General features: G+C 36.4%; 1 protein-coding gene and 1 pseudogene across 4 annotated transcripts; both read right to left on the bottom strand.

Moving 5' to 3' along the window:
- Nucleotides 1-1,057: 1,057 nt before the first annotated feature.
- On the bottom strand, nt 1,058-7,449 carry LOC105046392 (uncharacterized). Of its 4 annotated transcripts, none has more exons than XM_073259941.1 (9): nt 7,151-7,449; nt 6,869-7,040; nt 4,462-4,541; nt 4,219-4,352; nt 4,065-4,124; nt 3,793-3,917; nt 2,974-3,014; nt 2,720-2,814; nt 1,058-1,425 (listed from the first exon to the last, which is right to left on the bottom strand). In XM_073259941.1, exons 4-9 carry the CDS (start codon nt 4,257-4,259, stop codon nt 1,302-1,304), a joined length of 486 nt encoding a protein of 161 aa, XP_073116042.1. In that variant the 5' UTR covers nt 4,260-4,352; nt 4,462-4,541; nt 6,869-7,040; nt 7,151-7,449; the 3' UTR covers nt 1,058-1,301. The 4 variants fall into 4 exon arrangements, with proteins under 4 accessions (XP_073116042.1, XP_073116041.1, XP_073116043.1 ...); XM_073259940.1 differs by having other exon boundaries at nt 4,219-4,329; nt 7,151-7,444; XM_073259942.1 differs by having other exon boundaries at nt 2,720-2,811; nt 4,219-4,329; nt 7,151-7,444.
- A 1,153-nt stretch (nt 7,450-8,602) lies between these two features.
- Nucleotides 8,603-13,406, bottom strand: LOC105046473 (purple acid phosphatase 2-like; annotated as a pseudogene).
- Between the last annotated feature and the right edge of the window lie 5,990 nt (nt 13,407-19,396).

The following is a 19,396-nucleotide window of genomic DNA, read 5'->3' as shown; positions in this document are numbered from 1 at the left end:
CATCCCATGATGCAGGTTAAAACTATAAAATTCATGAAGTAACAACAACCTAAAAATTGTTAGCATGTGAAGGAATGAAATGTTAATATCATAAAGAAAATAATGCCAGCATAAGGTTTACAAGATGGCGAGATACATTCAACTCAATGGAGCAACCCTTGTCTCGAAATGCCGTAAATGACCACGGGTTTTGGTTTGCAGAGATTCACATGAGTGGGCGTATCATAATTGTTATGTAGGTATGGGAAGATTTGTGCATGAATTTGTTGACTTTTGTAACATGGCAAGTATTGGCATACATTGGGCACCTTTTCTTTTTTGTATGGTAATGTTTGGTATACTCTGATCAAATCCAGTGCATTGTCTCAAAGCAGCAGCCTAATATGGGTGGCTGATATCACCACTTTAGTGACTAGAGCTGAATGCTTAATGCATTCTTGCTATATAGTAGAGTATATATCCAGAGGTAGACGAGGTCCACCAGCAACTTAATTTACCGTGACTTGAATTTTCGAATTAATTCTCTCATAGTAGGGTCGAATAAACGCCATGGTAAAATTTAAAGGGAGAAATGAGAATACAACAAACGGAGCGACTTTTTTAAATTGCTTTTTGTCGAGTTACTAAAGCATTTTGGATTTTTTTATCATTAACATACAGGGATCCCCTCGGCAAGGCTTAGAGCCCAGCAGGCCTCACCAAAGCAAGCGTCCGTTCTTTGCACTTTTCATAGAGAAGATAAATTTCACGAAGAAAAGGGCAAACTTCTTATCTGTCACCTGGCGTCTAAAATGATCACATAGAAAATAGCAAAAAAAAAAAAAAAGACTTGCCCCGTATTTACCAATAAAAAAAAAAAAAAAGACCTGTACCAAAATGAAAGAAACAATTTCCAGATGACATGCTTATGTTTAATGCCAGTGCCCCTGGTAGATCACACAGCATAAAGTTGTAAAAATGTTTTTGTCTGAGCCATCCTTTCCCGTATATTCAGTATTTGGCATTCTTTATCATACTAAAATTTAAAAAACCACACCAGCAATAAAAGTAAACGACGAGACAGCATAAAAAACTGACATAGCAACAAATACCAAGAGAGTATCCTATACTCCGATTCCAATACCTACATCTATGGGCAAAAAGCTTGATAGGCCCCAATAACAATGCAAAATAAAAGAAAAAACAACATAAAAAATGTGCACAACAACAAATACCAAGAGTTTCAGTACTTTATTTTCAAAATACCTACATCAATAGACATAAAGCTTAAGCTGAAGAATTGAAGATATCATTTTTCCCAATCACATCTGTGCAGACCACACATCTGTGCAGATCAAAGAAAATGACACTATATCCCTGCGAGAATTGTTATATTTGGTTGTGTTCATCGAGAACTCTGTTGGTGCCAAAACTTGATTTGATAACCTGGAAAGCAAAAAGGGTATCAATCAATCTATTATAGAGCATGAAGTACCGATCTATCATGAAAAGATGCTGATCTACATACAAAAAGAAAAGCAAAGGAGGTCATCAAAGCTGATCCAACTAAGAAACCTTCAATGCTTAAGTCAAACAAGACTTTAAAGAACAACAAAAGAGAAAGAAAAATAATATGGAACAATATCATATGCATATTGGATACCCTGAATCCTCTTTTATAAATGAGGAGTCCTTGTCCCATTACGTTAGAGTCTTCAAAATCTTAAATCACATAAAAAACTCTATCTCGACTTATCTTATTTAAATCAATCTAAAAATATGAGTCCAACTGAAACTAGTTCTGTAATGCCACATGTCAACTTGTGAATGGATTGATTTTGGCCATATTAGAAAACTGTCATGTAAGCTTAGGGCAAATGTCTAAGAGTCCACACCTTCACAACTCTCAAATCAAGAAGCTGACCTCAACAACTCTCAAGTCAAGAAGCTGACCTCAACGGCTCTCAATATAAGAAATGGCTCTCAGAACAAGAAGATCACAATGGCTCAGAGCAACCAAAGATCTACATGGCCAATCACATTCCCAATATGATAGATGCCATATATCTTGTTATACAAACTGTTAGCCTTTTCGGATTTCAAATAAATCACTCCAAAACAATCTGTTAAAAATTCACAATTGCCACCTCAAGTCATCAGGAGCTAAATAGATAAGCTATGACCTAAAAAATAAGCAAAATGAGGTGGATCATACCTCACTGCTACTTCCTCAGTTGAGCAAAATTAATGGCTTGGGCATGGAAATGGAAGGCATTATAATATGTCCAAAATTAAGCCTACCTATCACAAGTTGACATATGATATAGCAATGGACCAATTTCAGTTGGACTCAAGTTTGTAGACGAATCTAGATAAGGAAAGCCAAGAAATAGCTTTTCACATAATTCAAGAGTCTAAAGAGTCCAACTCCAATGAAACAAGGATTCCACATTTATATAAAAAGAAAGCTCAGGATATCATATATGCATCTAAGATTATTCTACACTATTGTTCTCTCGCTTCTACTGTTTTCCAAAACCTTGTCTGACTTAAGCATTGAAGACTTCCCAGCCGGATCAACTCCAGCTATCTTTTTTGCTCTTCTTTTTGTGCACAAATCAATGTCTCTCCATAGCAGATCGATGTTTCATGCTCTACAGCAGATTGATCAATGTTTTTCAAGCCTTCCAGACCATCAAATCAGGACACTGCATAGAAGAGTCAAGCTGTCTTTGCTTACTTCCAAACAATTACTATTACATCTGAATCAGATGATGCCACCAAGTTCTCCCCGTGATTCCAGGCAACTCTTATAATCAAAGAACCATGCCCCTGCTGTGACAAAATAAATAAATAAATAAGTAAATCAGCATTGCTGAGATAAAGTTTGAGGTTTTCTATGTGCAGTAAAATCTTGCAAGGGGCAGCCTGCAGCTTATTTACAAGTGTGCTTTGGCCAAGTTAAATCATAGAAGTAAACGTTTGAATCCTCACTGCCAGAAACTTCATGTTCAGCAAATCAGTCGGTCGGTAGTCTGTCAGTTAAATAAGATGAACATGAACAGAGAAGAAGACATACTAATGACATTTATGATATCAAACAAGTGCATTTGTCATAAAAAAATCATTTCAATGCAATAAAAAAGAAATTATAATGCTGGTCTGGAACAGCATACACAAGGGACGTATGTTCGAAGTGTTGTTTCATATCAAGCAGTGCTATAAAACACTCGTAATAACTCTCTTCCACTAGCCAAAAGGACTATACCCTGGAACATAATCAAGACTGCAGCCTGAGTAGCGATCATGATCAGAAGGTTCTAATGTTCCAGTCATCTAAATTTAACACAGGTGGACGAAGATACCAAGGCAACCAGTTCAGATATGAGTCCTACCAAAACAACGAATAGAACCTGGAGATTAGGTTTCTCGTCAAGTGATACTCCCATCATAGCCAAAAATAGAGGTCAGATATCATTTTGCAAATGGATTTTTTTTTCTTTTTTTCTTTTGTGGCAAAGCTGAGGGTTAAGCTCTATTCCGAACTTTTGACCAACCAAGAGGACATTTATGAGGCAAATCAGAAAGTTTCATATTTCCAACCATGAAGTAAAAGCTGGACCTACAAATCCTAGCCCTTTTGTCGGATAAGCACTCTGCCAGGACATTATTTTATCTCCTTAATGCCTCTTCTTCCATCTCCTAATATCTTGCAGATTAGGACCTAGTGAATATTGAATTGGTGATTATAAAAATAATAGTTCAGGTATACAAGTAATGCAGGCCATTAGAAACTCTGCATGTGATATATACCTATAAATTCCCCATTTTCAGGAGAAGGTAGCAGGCAGAAAGAACTGCAAATGCTATTCACACAGGAAGGTAATTCGAGAGAGCATAGAAGAAGAGCCAAATGCCCTTGCACCTTCAAAGTGACCCTGCACAATACAGCATACTCAATTAGATTAGTGAAAGAGAGCTCAATAGCTTAAGAAACAGATTGATGGAATTTCTAAAGCATGACATAAAAAAAAACCTGAAGAAATAAATGCTTCAATGTTGAGCACATATAAGAAGTACAAGACCTCATGCCACAAGAGAAAAGATATGATACTGCATAGTTGTGATTGGAGACTTGCTCATCCCTGTGATGTTCATTCACTCAAGTTGCAATATCCTGCATACAATATATTATTTCATTGAACTAATTAATGTGGTTCAATTATTACAACACCATACCTGACCATCACCAGCAAAAATAAGCTCATCAGTGCAATCATTATCCATAGCTGTCATCTCATTCTCAAGAAGAAATTTGTTAATAGCCCAACTGGTACCCAAATTGATAACCTGAAGCATAATTTAAAACATAACTGAAGAATAATTTAAAACATGGTGAGAAAGAGACCAAAAAATGAATAAATTAAGTTAAAAGAAATAAAAGAGAAGATAGATTGATATGGAATTCTTGAGAAACGAAACCTCTAGAATTTCTTGCTTTCCAACCCCTTGTGGGACAAACCCTCCTGTCTTAGCAGCACAACGTTGCAAAATATAAACTTCTGTAAACATGACATGGAAAGGGGATAAAATCCTTGCATTGATTTCTTTGTTTGCATTGCCAACTGAAAGAATGTTGTTATTCACTGGCAACCAGCATCATGCATATTATAAATAAAACAATATCTCCAAAAATTAGTTAGAAAAGACAGTAGTAGATTTCCAATTTCTGCACAAAATAATAATTGATTTCTCATATTTTTCCGGACAATAATAAACATTTAAAAAAATGCAATGCAATTTCTGGTAGTGGCATGAAGTATCTTAAAGACTTAAATATTAGGGAAGAAGACAGAAGGATTACAAAGCAAAACTTGGAGTTAAAGAAGTAGACCAAGATCATCCACCAAACTATTGCAACCATGAAATACATAAATGAAAACAACATGTTTCATGGTCATTAAATAGTCTCAGTAGAAGGAGGCTACCAAAGTCTGCATCTTTAGTCCAAAAGTACTTGTGAAGTCTTTTCAACTACCTATTAAGGACCCATGTGGATGTGTATTTAGTCCCATATTGGTTATTCACTAGAAAAATCCTGGATACTTATATAGGACCAAGGAATCCAAATAATATATTTTGGATAGTCTTTTTGAGTGAGATCCTAGGTTGTTACAAATGATATTAGAGTCGACCCAGCCCATAGCCTATGTGAACTAGGGGATACTGTAGTACAGGTTCATTGGAGCTAACCACGGGCTCATCATGATGTTTATAAATGGATGCATAGATTTAGACCCTTAGCCTGACAAGGACATTAGGACTTAAATGGGGGAAGTATGAGAGGGCTCGTGCATGCGTGTATTTAGTCCCACATCAATTATTTGCTGGAAAAATCTTGAGTATTTATACAGTGCTCCCGGCTGTAATGCCTTGAGGAAAAGAGAGAGAAAAAAAATCCTTGCTTTTGCTTGACAAAAAAAGCTTTCTACATTGCATAATTGCTGAATTGGAATACACTCATCAAAAGAAATCTCAACTGACTTCAAAAGATCATATATTAAAAAAAAAAGCAGTTTTATGAGTTAAAAATACTTCTACAATTCTCTCTCTTTTGGTCGATGCTAGCTAATGCTCCTTGCCACTTTTGGTGCAAAATAGTCACTACAGATTTGTTGATGGAAGGATGAACTTCATTTGCTATATACAAGCTTGCTTATGCCGTTGTTCTCAACTGTCAAATCTATACTACTGCTTCCCTATTCACATCAGATTGGTACTTGAAGGAATAAGAGACCCAAATGCAGTTCCATGAGAACTAGCATTGCACCATCTAAAATTTGTATGGTAGTTTGGCTCATTGTGTGCAAGCCCAAGAATGAGAAAGCATTGGTTTGAGAACATTAGAATGAAGCCTATATATGCAAGAATTAAAAGGCTTTTCCAATGTGCGAGTACAAGTTTATGAAGGAGACTCTAAAAGAGGAGGCTCTGGCCAATGCATCCTGAGAACCCAGTGATACATCAACAATACCTTAAATATCAGATTTTTGTGGAAGCAGAATTCATAAAAAAGCAGAAGAAAATGTGCATGAGGTAAGAAATTAAGAAGAGAAACAAAAATAAAGTCTATGTAGTAGAGATTTCAGCAACAAGAAGCTGAAGTTCATATGCAAGCTTTTTACCTGATTTTGATGGGCATCATCATATTTAATATTAACACAGTTTGGCTCTTTTGGAAAACAGTTCAAAGAAAATTATATTACTTGGATGATGCATATAAATTCTTTTATGCATGCCTGAATCATGAATATAGGCATTTGTCATATATTTATGTGCACATTCTAAGTATAATTTTCTGCTTTCTAGAGTAATTACTATTTTTTTCGTAAGAAATACAAATTTCACATGCAACCGGGCAGAGATAACCAATCAATTATTTGATGAGATGAAATTATATATCTATATCAGTCAAATCAAATGGCTGTCAAGTTATGGATGGGTTGACGAATTTAACCAACAAAGAAATGCCAGGAAACTTTACTTCGTCTACATAGCTAATAATGCAAATAAGATTTGCTATGCCTTTCTTGCAAAAATAAAATTTTGCATATTTCTCGGCCAAAAAGAAATCAACTTGACAAAAAATCGCACAACAGACAAATCAGTAACCATAAGTCAAAATTTAGAGAATGTAACATCTATACTAAAGATCTTAGAAAATTTTACACTATTGAGTTATACATCTGCCGATATTGTAATTTCTTTAGCTGCCTTTGCTTTCCTATATAAGTAACTTCTTCAACCAAGCAAACTATTAATTAACAGTTCTCCGAAGCAGTTCTAAATCAAGGGACCTTCTACATCTAAAATTTATGTGTCCATATACCTTCAATGCAACGTCTGTGACTTCAATTCTCCAATTCAGGCCGAATGACCCAACAAATTAGAAAATTATCCTGTGCCCGCGCGTACTCGGCTGGCCGTGGTTAGCGGAACTCTCCCAATTCCTCGGTCTGTGAATGGAATTCCGATACGCCACATACCCTCTGCCATTGCATCTTCATTTGTTCCAGTCAATTGGAAGCAAAGATTTCAAAAATTTAACCACTTTCTTGCCAAGAATCAGATAAAGATAAACGACAACTAACAGATCAAAGAAAAAGGGTACCTTCTGGTGACCCATCAGCGGCAAGGACTGGGCCCTGCGGTGAAGGAGGAGGAGGCGGATCCCGGCGTTATCGGGGTAAGTGGTGAGCAATAGGTGCCGAAAATGGAGGAGGCAGCTCCACAACTCCGGATCCATGGCCAACTTCTCCCTCCCCACCTCCCGAACCCTCCAGTCCCGCTCTTGTTGCATACAGATGTGCCCACGTGGTACCCTACGAAATGACTGAATCGCACCCGGGCCTTACCCAACGCTCACCCAACAATGTGAGGAATTTTGATAGCTGATTCACTCACTGCTCAATTTCCAATCGTCGCTCGTCATGGAGGACCGTTCTGTAAACAGACCAGACGTGGACGCCAATATAGGAATTAAAATTTTTTATTTTATTTAAAAATTAGATAATTTTTTTTTTTTAAATTTGGCTTTTGGAACTATACTTTTACCTGGGATTAAGTATTTATTTCTATATAGATTCTTATTAGAATTTTGGATCAATATATGCCTACTGCTACCTAATCAAAAACACAAATTTGCATGATTAAGTTGCCTTTCTCTCTCATCCTTCTGCTCTTCTCCTTTTTCTTTCTCTTTTCTCCTCTTCCTTTCTCCTCTCCTCTATCTAACGCCCTTTGCTTATCAAAATTTTATAGATGAAAATTTTCAAATCTCAAAAAAATCCAATAATCTATCCCATAAATTAAATGATAAAAGAATTAAATATAAAATTTTTATGTAAGAGTCACCCTACTAGAATCTTTCGTAAGGTAAACTTTATGTCAATTAGGTGAACTTTTATTACTTTGATCCATTTCCATTCAAATATTTATCACGAGGCAAATGGGGTTGCTGGCTAAATAACGTCCTATATAGTTGATCACTTTATCAATATGGTTCGAATTAATTTTAGAAATATTATCTTTTTTAATTTTTTTAAATATATTCATATTAAAATAGTGTGAATCTCCCATCTTATCAAAATTAAAAAAAAAAAAGCAAAAATTTATTTTTTGAAAAAAAATTCATGTGTATGGTGTTGACTTTTTTAATTGATTTATGTAGTTGCTTGTGTAAAATTTTAGATAAAACATTTGTCAGCGAGGGGATAAAGGGGGTAGCATGATAAAATGGTTATTTTCTCTCTTTATTCATTCATCCATCCATTTTGCATTTTGTTCATTCAATAAATTGTCAAACTGAATTCCAACCTTTTTTTCATATTATATGGAACTGCATCCCGCACTGGTTTGATTGTAAAATTCATAAATCACTTCAGCCAATTCCTTGCGTACGATACAATTTATGTGAAGCACGATTGTAAGTTATCATAACTGGCCTAACTGGATCTTTATGATATAAATCTTTTCCTTGAGATGAAGCTAATCATTCAAAGCAATGTTTTGTACAATTCAGAGCCCACCTCAATTTCAACTTCATAGCCACTGAAGCATGACTGTTGACAAAGTAACAAAACATCTTAACTTTAGTTTAAATGGCAAGAGTATTCGGCCACAGGATTTATGACTCTTAACGGTCAAAAGCGGAAAAAAAAAATAACACACATACACACAGAGGGAGCGAGCGAGCGAGAGAGAAAGAGACGTTTATTTCCAACGATTGAAAGCTAGCGGGCCAACTTCATGCGGCAGATGCAGCAGAATCATCGATGGGGTGCCAGTATCTGCTGTAAAACAACATGGAATCAGCAGCCACTGCATTTCCATTCTGGTTGCGGTGCCAGGTATAATACGCATGGCTCCGATTCTTAATGTCCAAGATAGCATGACCGAAGCTGGCCTCCCTGTAAGTTGAATAACTGGGCTGTGGCTCTGTCATCCTGCATTGATGAATGAGTATAATTCCATTTGTTCCTCAAGGATCATTACTTCCCATTGCATCCGTAAAATGTTCAGAATATTCAGGGAAAGGAATTATAATTATGGATCTTGTAGTAATCTTACTTATTAGCGAGACCTTCAATATTTCCACCATCGCCAATGGTGATGTATACAGGAGCTGATTGGTCAGGAACCGGCGTGCATTTCCTGTTCACTATATTGTATGCAACATTTGATATCCTGTACTGCAAAAGGAGAAAAAAAAAAGGAACCATCAAATCATCTAGTTTTTCCATAATCTGGGATGGAGAAGGTAAAGCAAGAACAACAAATGATAATTACCAATATGTAATCATGCTTACCATATCGGTCACACATGGCACGTTCATTGATGTCAGCTTTGTGTTTGGTGCATTACCAGACAGTGATAATCTAAATTAACTGCAATTTAGATAGATTATCAGTAATGTTGATTACTATATTTGATACACGCAAGTAATGTTGCATTAAAATTACTGAGAATTTTGATTGACATGTTTGGTATGACAATCAGATTACTTGTAACGTAACATCAAATTTTCAAAATATTTTTAAATCAAATTTATTAAAAATCACACCCTATGTATAAAATTTTTAATTTTTCAGAATAAAAAAATAAAAATATATTATATATTATAATATATATTTATATATTATATTATATATTATATTATATTATATATATATTATAATATATAATATATTATATTATTATTATTATTTTCCTTCCTTCTTCTTCCCCGCACGCCACAACCCCCCAACCCCCAGCTGCTCCGCCTCCAGTCCTCCGACAATCGCATCTCCGGCACCGCCCCCGGCCCTCTGACCGTCCATGCCACTCTCTGCAACGTCCCCAGGCCCCTCGGCAAACCCACACCTCGCGCCTTCCATAACCACCTCCATCGTTGCCTTCACCAACCCATGCCACCGATCCCACACCCCCTCCCCCCGCCCCTGCGGCCGTCTGACATGGCGCCGTTGGCGACGACTGGCGTCACTTGATTCTTGCTGAGCCCGATCTTTCCCTTCCTCACATCAGATCAAAACAAAAAAAAAAAAAAGAGAGAAAGGGACCGCTGGGTCCTCCATGCCGTGTCCTCCTTCTCGGCGCAGTGACTGCAGGCCGCCATTCGGGGAGGAGACGATGACTCCGACGATAATATCTAGGCAGCCGACGGTGCCGAATGTGGCTCGCCGGTAGTCCGATTGACCAAACAAACAAACAAAAAAATGAAGGGGGGGTCATCGGATCCTGCCTTGACCGATATTTTTTCCTTGCTTTCTGATGGCTACCAACGGCCGGTGGTTGGGAGATGGCGATAGCCTGCCGATTCGTCGATTTTGAGACTACTGTCGGTTGGATTTTTTGGAGGAGGGCATTGGTTTTGGCCCCTCTTCTTTCCATTGCCCATCGTGAGGAAGAAGATCGTTCGAATTTTTGAGGGTATTTTTATCCAAAAAAATTATTACAAGATTACGAAATATGTGATAATCTAAATAGCCACCCCTTCCCTTAGTAATTCAAATTATCTTATGGGAGGTAATCTGGATTATCCGATTATCAATCCAAAAAGCATATCAAACGTGATAATCTGGTGGGGCTTCTTTAAATTGTCAATAATCTAGATAGATTGCCAGCTACCAAACGTAATCTAAATCCAATGTGGTATGAAAAATTCGAAAGAAGCTTGTTTCTAATATAATTAATTTTTTTATTCTGATAGCACATACGCATGGCAGCTGAAAAAATAAATAGGAAAAAATTGAAAGATCAAAATCTTTTGCATCCAACAGCTTCCTAATTAACTTTTTTTTTGAAGAATCCAACAGCCTCCAAAATTAAGATGCATGCTTTTGTATAACAAACAACAATCGATATATTTAAGCGGAAGACTGAAATTTCACATTATGAGTAAACAATCTCACATATTGCAAAAAGGCATCAGTGAAACTGGACACTTGTACCTATGAAGTGATGCAAGAGAGTAGAAATAAGCACTTACACTGCGCTCATGGGAATGGGCATGGCCAGAAAATACAACATCAACTTTGTATCATACTTGTATCGTACAAGCCATGGTTCAAACGTAACTCTCATGGTTTCTCCTCCCATGTAATGATAGTTGTAGCTATTATACCATGGTGAATGCACGAGAACAATCAACCACGGTGTCTCGCTTCTATTCACTTTAGGTAGCTCTTGTCGAAGCCATTGATATTGAGGAGTGTATTTACCTGAACAGTACGTAACGAAAGCATCAAACAACTGTAGTAGAGAAAATGCCTTGCCACAGACCTGAACTGTTTGGCTCATCGATCAGATACATGCAGAACAGTTACAAGGATCACGCCTACCCCCATCCTCTTCCCCACCGGCTCCCACCAAAACAAAAAAAAGGTAAAAAAGCACGAGGATAAGAAAGGAATCAAACAATCCCATTTTACAAAAAACTCAGGTGCAATAATCAGAATGACATAATGTGATATGGATCCGTATCTGCATCCCTTCTAAATTTGTTTATGCCTTGGTTGCTATCACACCTCTGTGCACGGGTGTGACGGTGTGTGTGATTCCAACATAAGCAAAGTGATCCAGGAGAATACATTTAGATGAAACTTTCTATAATCTAAATCCTTATTTATGTACAGTATATGGCAAGCTATGGACTTCAGGATACTATCAGCTTTCATTTCTCCATGTGTGAATGGAAAATAAATGCAAAGCATAGGTGCGTCGTACTCTGAAGATATAATGGTTGAGAAAGGGGAGCAGAGGCGTAAGTTCCATGGGTAGAGGCAAGAGGTAAGCTTTGGAATGCAAATGGCAGAACAGAAGATGATAAGGAACTACTCCATCAAAAACTTCAAACTTCTCTGGTTCTCCATGCTTCCAGTCCACCAAAGCAAATTTGATGAGAAAAAAAGCATGCAAGAATAGTAAAATTCTTTCATCGCGTTAAAGTTGTTCTGGAAAATTCATTTAAACTGTTCAGCAAAAAGATATTCCAAATATCATGCATCGTATATGAATACCAAAAAGATGCATCATCATGTTTCAGAACTGATAAACATGAACGTTTAAAAAAAATAATAATAATCATAAGGATGCGTCATGTATACTTACCATACGCAGAATATGATGACGGGACAATAATGTATGCTGAGGCCCGTTTGATGGAGTACCAGAATGGAGCTGCGCTACCAGAAGCCTTATAAGGAACATGATACCTGTGCCTTCACAGTTTAAATGGCTCATTTTCACCCTGCAAGGAAGGCATATATTAACATGTCAACTCTTTCGAATTTCTCAACTTTATCAATGCTCCGACTTTTTCAACTTTAATTCTAAATATAAATTCAGTTTAGATTTGCATTTAGAATCCATATGATAAAATCTTATTTTTCCTAGAACATGAAAGGACGTAACAGCCATGAGTCTCAAAATCTTATGAACAGTACATACAGCTTGCTAAAATCTGGTGATCTCAAACCAATTAACCCAAAAAAATTATTAATCAACGTGTTTGTAACTTGACTAGCCAGCCTCATCCCTTCTATTTGGATTTTATGAGTTTCATCCAACTCTTCTAATTATTTCCCCGCTTTTTCTGGACCCTCCGGCAGAAACTCAAGCCCACTCCTAAATGTGGCATCCTGTAATCTTTGTCGCACAAGATTATACTATGTCAGTGTTCTCCCTCTCGCAGTTGGCCGTCAATGCAAAACTACAGGACCCTAAGATATGCTCAACTCTTGAGGTATGCTTCCTGATTCTATCAAATAGTCAGCTCAAAGTTTGCATCAATGCTTTTTAAGTACCATGCGCCTTTTTATCTCCTAGGGGTGACCCAAAAAGCAAATGCCAGCCAACTGCTGTAAGCAGATATCGCCCATTTAGCATGGCCTTTTGTCGATGCATTATTGCACTGGCAGATCCTAATGTTACGAGTAATAATACATTAACTTTACAACATAAATGAACATATCATGCAATACCTAATCCATGATCAAGAACATATATAGAAGCATGCAATATGCTTTCTGCTCACAATTTCAGGAGCAAAGTCGATCTCGTGATTTCCTGCAGCCCAAATATATCCACGGCTGATATGCAACTCAGCAAACCTGCTCCACGTGTCCCACCTGACATTGTCATGATTTGGATAGTGATCTGCATAAGAAAGGTCTCCAACATATATATAGCACTGCCTCTGCCTTTGGATTTGATTCATGATGAGAGAGTGTCCTATTTGAGTCAAAAGTCCGTCCAAGATCCCCTGTACATGATACAAAAAGATGAAAATCATGTAATAACATGCAGACAATCACTGGAAGTAGCACAGGTACACCGATAGCCTAAGACACACAAAAACCTAAAAGTCTTACAATCTTTGAACAGATACTGATAAAGCAATTTTGCATATATGTATATGGAATATGAGGGTGATCATGCTGAATGAAAATGGGAGCACAAGCTAAGCGTGCATGTTTGGACTATGGAATATAATGTCGAGCATCAGAATGTTACTTTCCATAAAAATTTAAAGAAAAAAAAGGCAAAGAAAACGGTCCCATACGTAACAGAAAGTCATAAAGGAGGAAAAGGATGCTGGGAAAAAAATGAGACTCACACTCTCTTTACAGGCGTCATGTTGCTAAAGACCTCTATACATGTCCATCATGTCAAATACGACGGTGCCACTTCAGATTTAACTTTTTATATTTCCTATGATGACAGAGTCCATCTTAACCATAGAAAGGAAATGGAATTAATCAAGGGTCTTTCTCGATTTAGAAGAATGTATAAAGGCCTCTTTTATGGTAGGAAACTTTTTCTACGTGCTTTTGTAGTAAGAAAATATGGTGATATTTTAGAAGATATTTCCCATGTACTTTTGTGGTAAGAAAATATGATGATATTCTAGAAAATAATTTTTACGTACTTTTATGGTAAGCAAAAACGATAATATTCTAGAGAATGTTACCTACACACTTTTATGATACAGAAATATTTTGCATATATTATATCATTAACATATCCCCCCAAACTCAAAGCGGTAGAGATGATCCAAACTTGAGTTTGTAAACTAGATCATGAAAATGTCCAGGAGGTTGAGGTTTGGTGAAAATATCAGCTATCTGATCAGTGGATGAGATTGAAAGAAGTTGAACTGTACTACAAAAAATATATTGATGCGCAAAATAACAATCACACTCAATGTGACAATCATGCTCAATATGCTTGGTGCACTCATGGAAGACATCATAGTGCACTATTTGAATAGCACTCCTATTATCACAGTATAGCGTAGTGGCAAAGTAATGTGTAATACCCATATCTTCAAATAACCAATGAAGCCAAATAAGCTCTTAGGTAGCATCTGCAATAGCTCGGTATTCTGTCTGAATACTTGACCTAGCTGTTACAGTCTGCTTTTTACTCTTCCAAGAAATAAAAAAATCACCAAAAAAGAAACAGAATCCAGTAGTAGACCGTTGATCTGCAGGATCTCCTACCCAATCCACATCTGAGTATGCATGTAACTGAAGGGATAAATGAGCAGAGAAATGAAGGCCATAAAATGAGGTTTCCTTTACATACCAACGAATATGAAGTATAGCAGAATAATGTGTAGTATGTGGTGCTTATAAAAATTGGCTTATCAGGTGTACAGCATGTGCAATATCTGGATGAGTGATAGTAAGATATACTAAGCTTCCAACCAATTGACGATAAAGAGTAACATCTTTAAGTGGTATATAATCAAGGACAGTGAGCTTGGTACATGGCTCGAGAGGAGTGCAAGCATTTTTGCTGTCTGTTAAGCCAACTCGAGAGATAAGATCAAGAGCATATCATCAGAATTGACCTCAAGACCCAAAAGTTAACTAAGGGCACCAAGATCTTTCATCTCAAAGTGCTTATTAAGATATTGTTTGAGCTTAGAGATGCCATGAATATCATCATCAATAATAATCACATCATCAACATAAAGTAATAAAGAGACTGTACCATGGTGAGTTTTATGAATAAAAAGAGCAAAATCATGTGCACTAGATGTGAATCCAAAACTTCCAATGGTGACACTAAACTTTGCAAACCAAGCACGAGGAGCTTGTCTGAGTCCATACAAGGTATGTCGAAGTTTATATACCTTATTTGGTAGAAAATTTGAACCTAGAGAAAGCTGCATGTAGACTTCTTTTGTCAAATTGCCATTTAAGAAGGTATTTTTTATGTCCATCGGAACAACTTCCATTTTTTAACAGCGGCAACTGCAAGAAGGCTTCGAACTGAAGTAAGACATGCAACTAGAGTAAATATCTCTTCATCATCGATACCATACTCTTGAGTGAAGCCTTTTGCCATCAAGTTGGTTTTATATCATTCCATAGAGCCATCAGAATAGATTTTAATTTTATAGACCCACTGACACCCTAAAGCAGTCTTTCTAGAGGGTAAATCAACCAGATCCCATGTGTGTGTTTTATTCAATGCTTGTAACTCTTCTATCATAGCTTGCTGCCAAAGAGGGTTAGAACTAGCTTTACAAAAAGATGAGGGTTCATATAAAGAGACAGTAGCAGAGAAATAATGAAAGTCACGTAAATGAATAGAAGGTTCTCTTACTCGAGTAGATCGACAAATTAACTGCGACTTAGAAAACTTAGAACAAGAAGAAGAATTACCAGTAGAATTATTTGGAGGAACAGAGACCTCAGGAGAAGAAGTAGAAACAAAATTATCCATAGAATCATCTGAAGGAGCAAAATCCTCAAGAGAAGTCATAGGAGTATCAGTAGCTATGTTAAGCTCATTAGTAGAGCTTGCATTAGATTCTTCAGGAAACAATTCAACTGATGGGCCAGTGAAAAATTGATTAGAATAAAAAAAAGATGAGTGAAGCTATGAAATAGAAGAGAACATTTTGTATTCCCAAATGACATATCTAGAAATTCTAAGTTGATTAGAAACAGGGTCCCAACACTTATACCCTTTGTGTTCAATGCCATATCCAAGAAAACAGCATAAACGAGTTCGAGGTTCTAATTTTGAATGTTCATAAGGAGAGAGTAAAACAACACATGCACAACGAAAGACTTCAAGAGTATGATAATCAAGAGTAGTTCCAAAAGGACGTTCATATGGTGATTGATTATGTAAAAGAGGTGTAGATATACGGTTGATAGCATAAACAGCAGTGAGCATGGCTTCTCCCCAAAAATGTTCTAGACAAGAAGATGAGATAAGAAGAGCACGAACAATGTTCAAGATGTGTTTATATTTTCATTCTGCTCGCCCATTCTGTTGAGAAGTATCAGGACAAGAATGCTGTGAAAGAGTTCTATTTTGGTGAAGAAACTTGAGAAATTCTATTGCTTTATACTCCATTGCATTATCCGAACAAAAAATCTTAATATTGCAATCTAATTGAGTTTTAGCCATATTAGCAAAATCATAATAAATTTGAGGTAATTCTGATCTATTTTTCTTGAGATAAATCCATGTATACCAGAAAAAATCATCCACAAAAGTAACATAATATTTAGATCTAGCTACAATAGCATTAGAAAATGGTCTCCAAACATTAGAGTGAATCAAGTTAAATGGAGCAATAGAAACAGAATTACTTTTATTAAAAGGTTAAGCATGATTTATGGCAAGCTGACATGATAAACAATCAACATTTTTATCTTGAACAGAATCTAAGTGACCACTAGAAATTAAGGTTCGTAACCTAGAAGGAGAAACATGATTTAGGTGTGAATGCTAAAGACTTATAATGAACTAGAAGAGGTCGAAGCAGCAAATTGTAGAAGGATCCAACGTGGAATACATAGATTAATGAGCTCAAACAAGCGACCAATCTTATGACTTGTCCCAAGTAGCTGCCCTATCTGATGATCCTGCACACGACAACCATTTCTGAAAAAAGAATATCAAGACCAAGTTCAACTAATTATCCAGTAGAGATTAGCTTGAGAGTAAGTATCAGAATATCTGGAAGAGATAAGGATGGTGTTGAAATATGCCCTATGTGAGTGACATGCATATTGGAACCATCAGCAGTTTGAATATAAGGTGCTTATGAGACAATAGATTTAGATTTAAATTGAGTCGAATTTGATGCCATGTGATTCCAACAACCAGAATCAAAGAACCAAGATGTACCTAGAGTAGTAGAAAGTGCAGTGGAATTTTGATAAACAGTTTTAGACACAACCTGTTTGTTTAGATCCTTGAGATCACCGACAGATTGCTAAGAGATATAGGAGAAGATTCCTCTGAGGCAACGACAGCAGCATAAGGAGTAGACTTGAATTGGTTACCTGATCTGGATGAATTACCTCTAAAATGATTGTTTCTAGATTGCCTGTTGAGATTCAGTGAATAATCAAAAAGTAGATATCTAGTCTTACCATAGATCTTGCAGAAGTGAATAGGACAGTCCATCAAATAGTGTCCTTGCTTATGACAGTATCTGCATGCCACGGATTTTGACTGATCTTTAGCAACAAGAACATGATTATTTTCTGATTCAACTAAATCAAGCCAAGTTTCTTCTGAAATTAGTTCATCAAGAGCATCCTCAAGGGAAGGTAAAGAATCCCGATGAAGGAGATTGGATCGAACTAACTCAAAATTCTTAAAAGTCATGAGAAACTTGATAACACATCTTTTGTCCCTCTTAGCAGCATACATTTCTACATCCTTCGAATCCACCCATTGAGGATCGGTTTGATCTAGTTAAACCCAAATATCATTCAACCTAGCAAAGAAATCATGAATCAATTCTCCGAACTCTTGTCTTATATTATCTAAAGCAGTCAAAAGTTGATATTCCTGCATATCACCTGTAGTGCAGTATCATTTGGCCAATAATCTCAAACTTGCTTGGTTATTTTGAGCTTTCGAAAGTGGATATGAATGGCAGGGTGCGAAGTATTCCATATCCAGGTAATGATTTGATGATTTTTGGCCAGCCAGTCTTCCTTTCATTCTTTAAACATTTCATCAGTTTCATTTTCCTTCTTCACGTCGGGTTTTATAATTTATCCAGTGACATATCACCAAAGTTTATGGCCCATAAGAAAATTGGTTATAGCCTCCTTCTAAGCAAGATCGTTTGTCTGGCCATTCAAAAGAGCGATAATAGGATGAGTAGTATCAATATTTTTCATAATGAAGAGAAACCAATACATATACAAAAGAAATGATATAGAAACCAGATGATAGAAAGCGAACTAGAATGTGTCAAAGCATGTGGGAAAATAAGATCAGAGCAGAGAAATTCTGTCGGGCGCATCGGGGCACTTGACAGCAAAGCTGGGGTTGAAATTTTATATACGGATAGATTGGATGGTCTAGGTCTAGTGGTGCAAGAAAAATAGGCCAGGATTTGGGGCTTCGATACCATGTTGAGAGAGATGGAGAGAAAGAGATAATGTTTTTATTTTTCATACTCAAAAGAATGTACAAGAATCTACGTATATAAAGAATGTACAAGGATCTTTTTGTGGTAGAAAATATTTCCTACACATTTTTATGGTAAGAAAATATGGTGATATTTAGAGAATATTTTTTGCATACTTTTGTGGTAAGAAAATACGATAATATTCTAGAGAATATTATTTACACATTTTTATGATAAAAAAATATTTTACATATATTGTATCAGTAACAGTGTAAATATTTGACCTGCAGATATCAAAGTGAATGGCAGATCTCGGACATGTACAGAGATCAGCTTGTATGCATTATTCGGACATGGTAAGAGTTTACTTCTAAGCTATCCTATTCATATACTGTAGTCATTACGGTGAATACTAGAAAACATGATAACCAAATATTTATGTATGCAAATTCTGATCTAAAGATATAGGAAAATAAATATACATTCTCATAAAAAGGAAGACAAAGCCCGACCAGAGAAACAGCACGGTAAGAGTCGCAGATGGGGGGAATTAGGAAGCCGGTTTGATGAGATACTTAGCAAGTATGAGCGGAAGGTCGGCTGTTGGCAGCTTGGGAGGTTAATTAGCAGGGCTTCATGAACGAATTTATAAATTTAACATGAACGAATTTATGAAGTTTACATAAGTATTTATGTTTATTTGTTAGATCCATTGATTTATGAATTTAACATGCATGCATGCAAGGCATGTAAGTGTACCATATCTGCATTGAGATATTAATGAAACTTAAGTCAACAGTCAAGAACAGCATGAAGAATGTAAAAATCGGTGACATCAGAAGACTTCGTGTGATCTGATATTCCAGATGATCATATATAATAAAGAAAATTTTTTAACGGTCAATCAGAAAGATTTGGTTATAAAAATCCAGGGAGCTTCCCATTAAGATGTTAAT

The sequence above is a fragment of the Elaeis guineensis genome, chromosome 6 (assembly GCF_000442705.2).
Source record: "Elaeis guineensis isolate ETL-2024a chromosome 6, EG11, whole genome shotgun sequence".
NCBI lineage: Eukaryota > Viridiplantae > Streptophyta > Magnoliopsida > Arecales > Arecaceae > Elaeis > Elaeis guineensis.
Note: the sequence above shows the minus strand (reverse complement) of the source record. Positions and strands in the feature narration are given on the sequence as shown.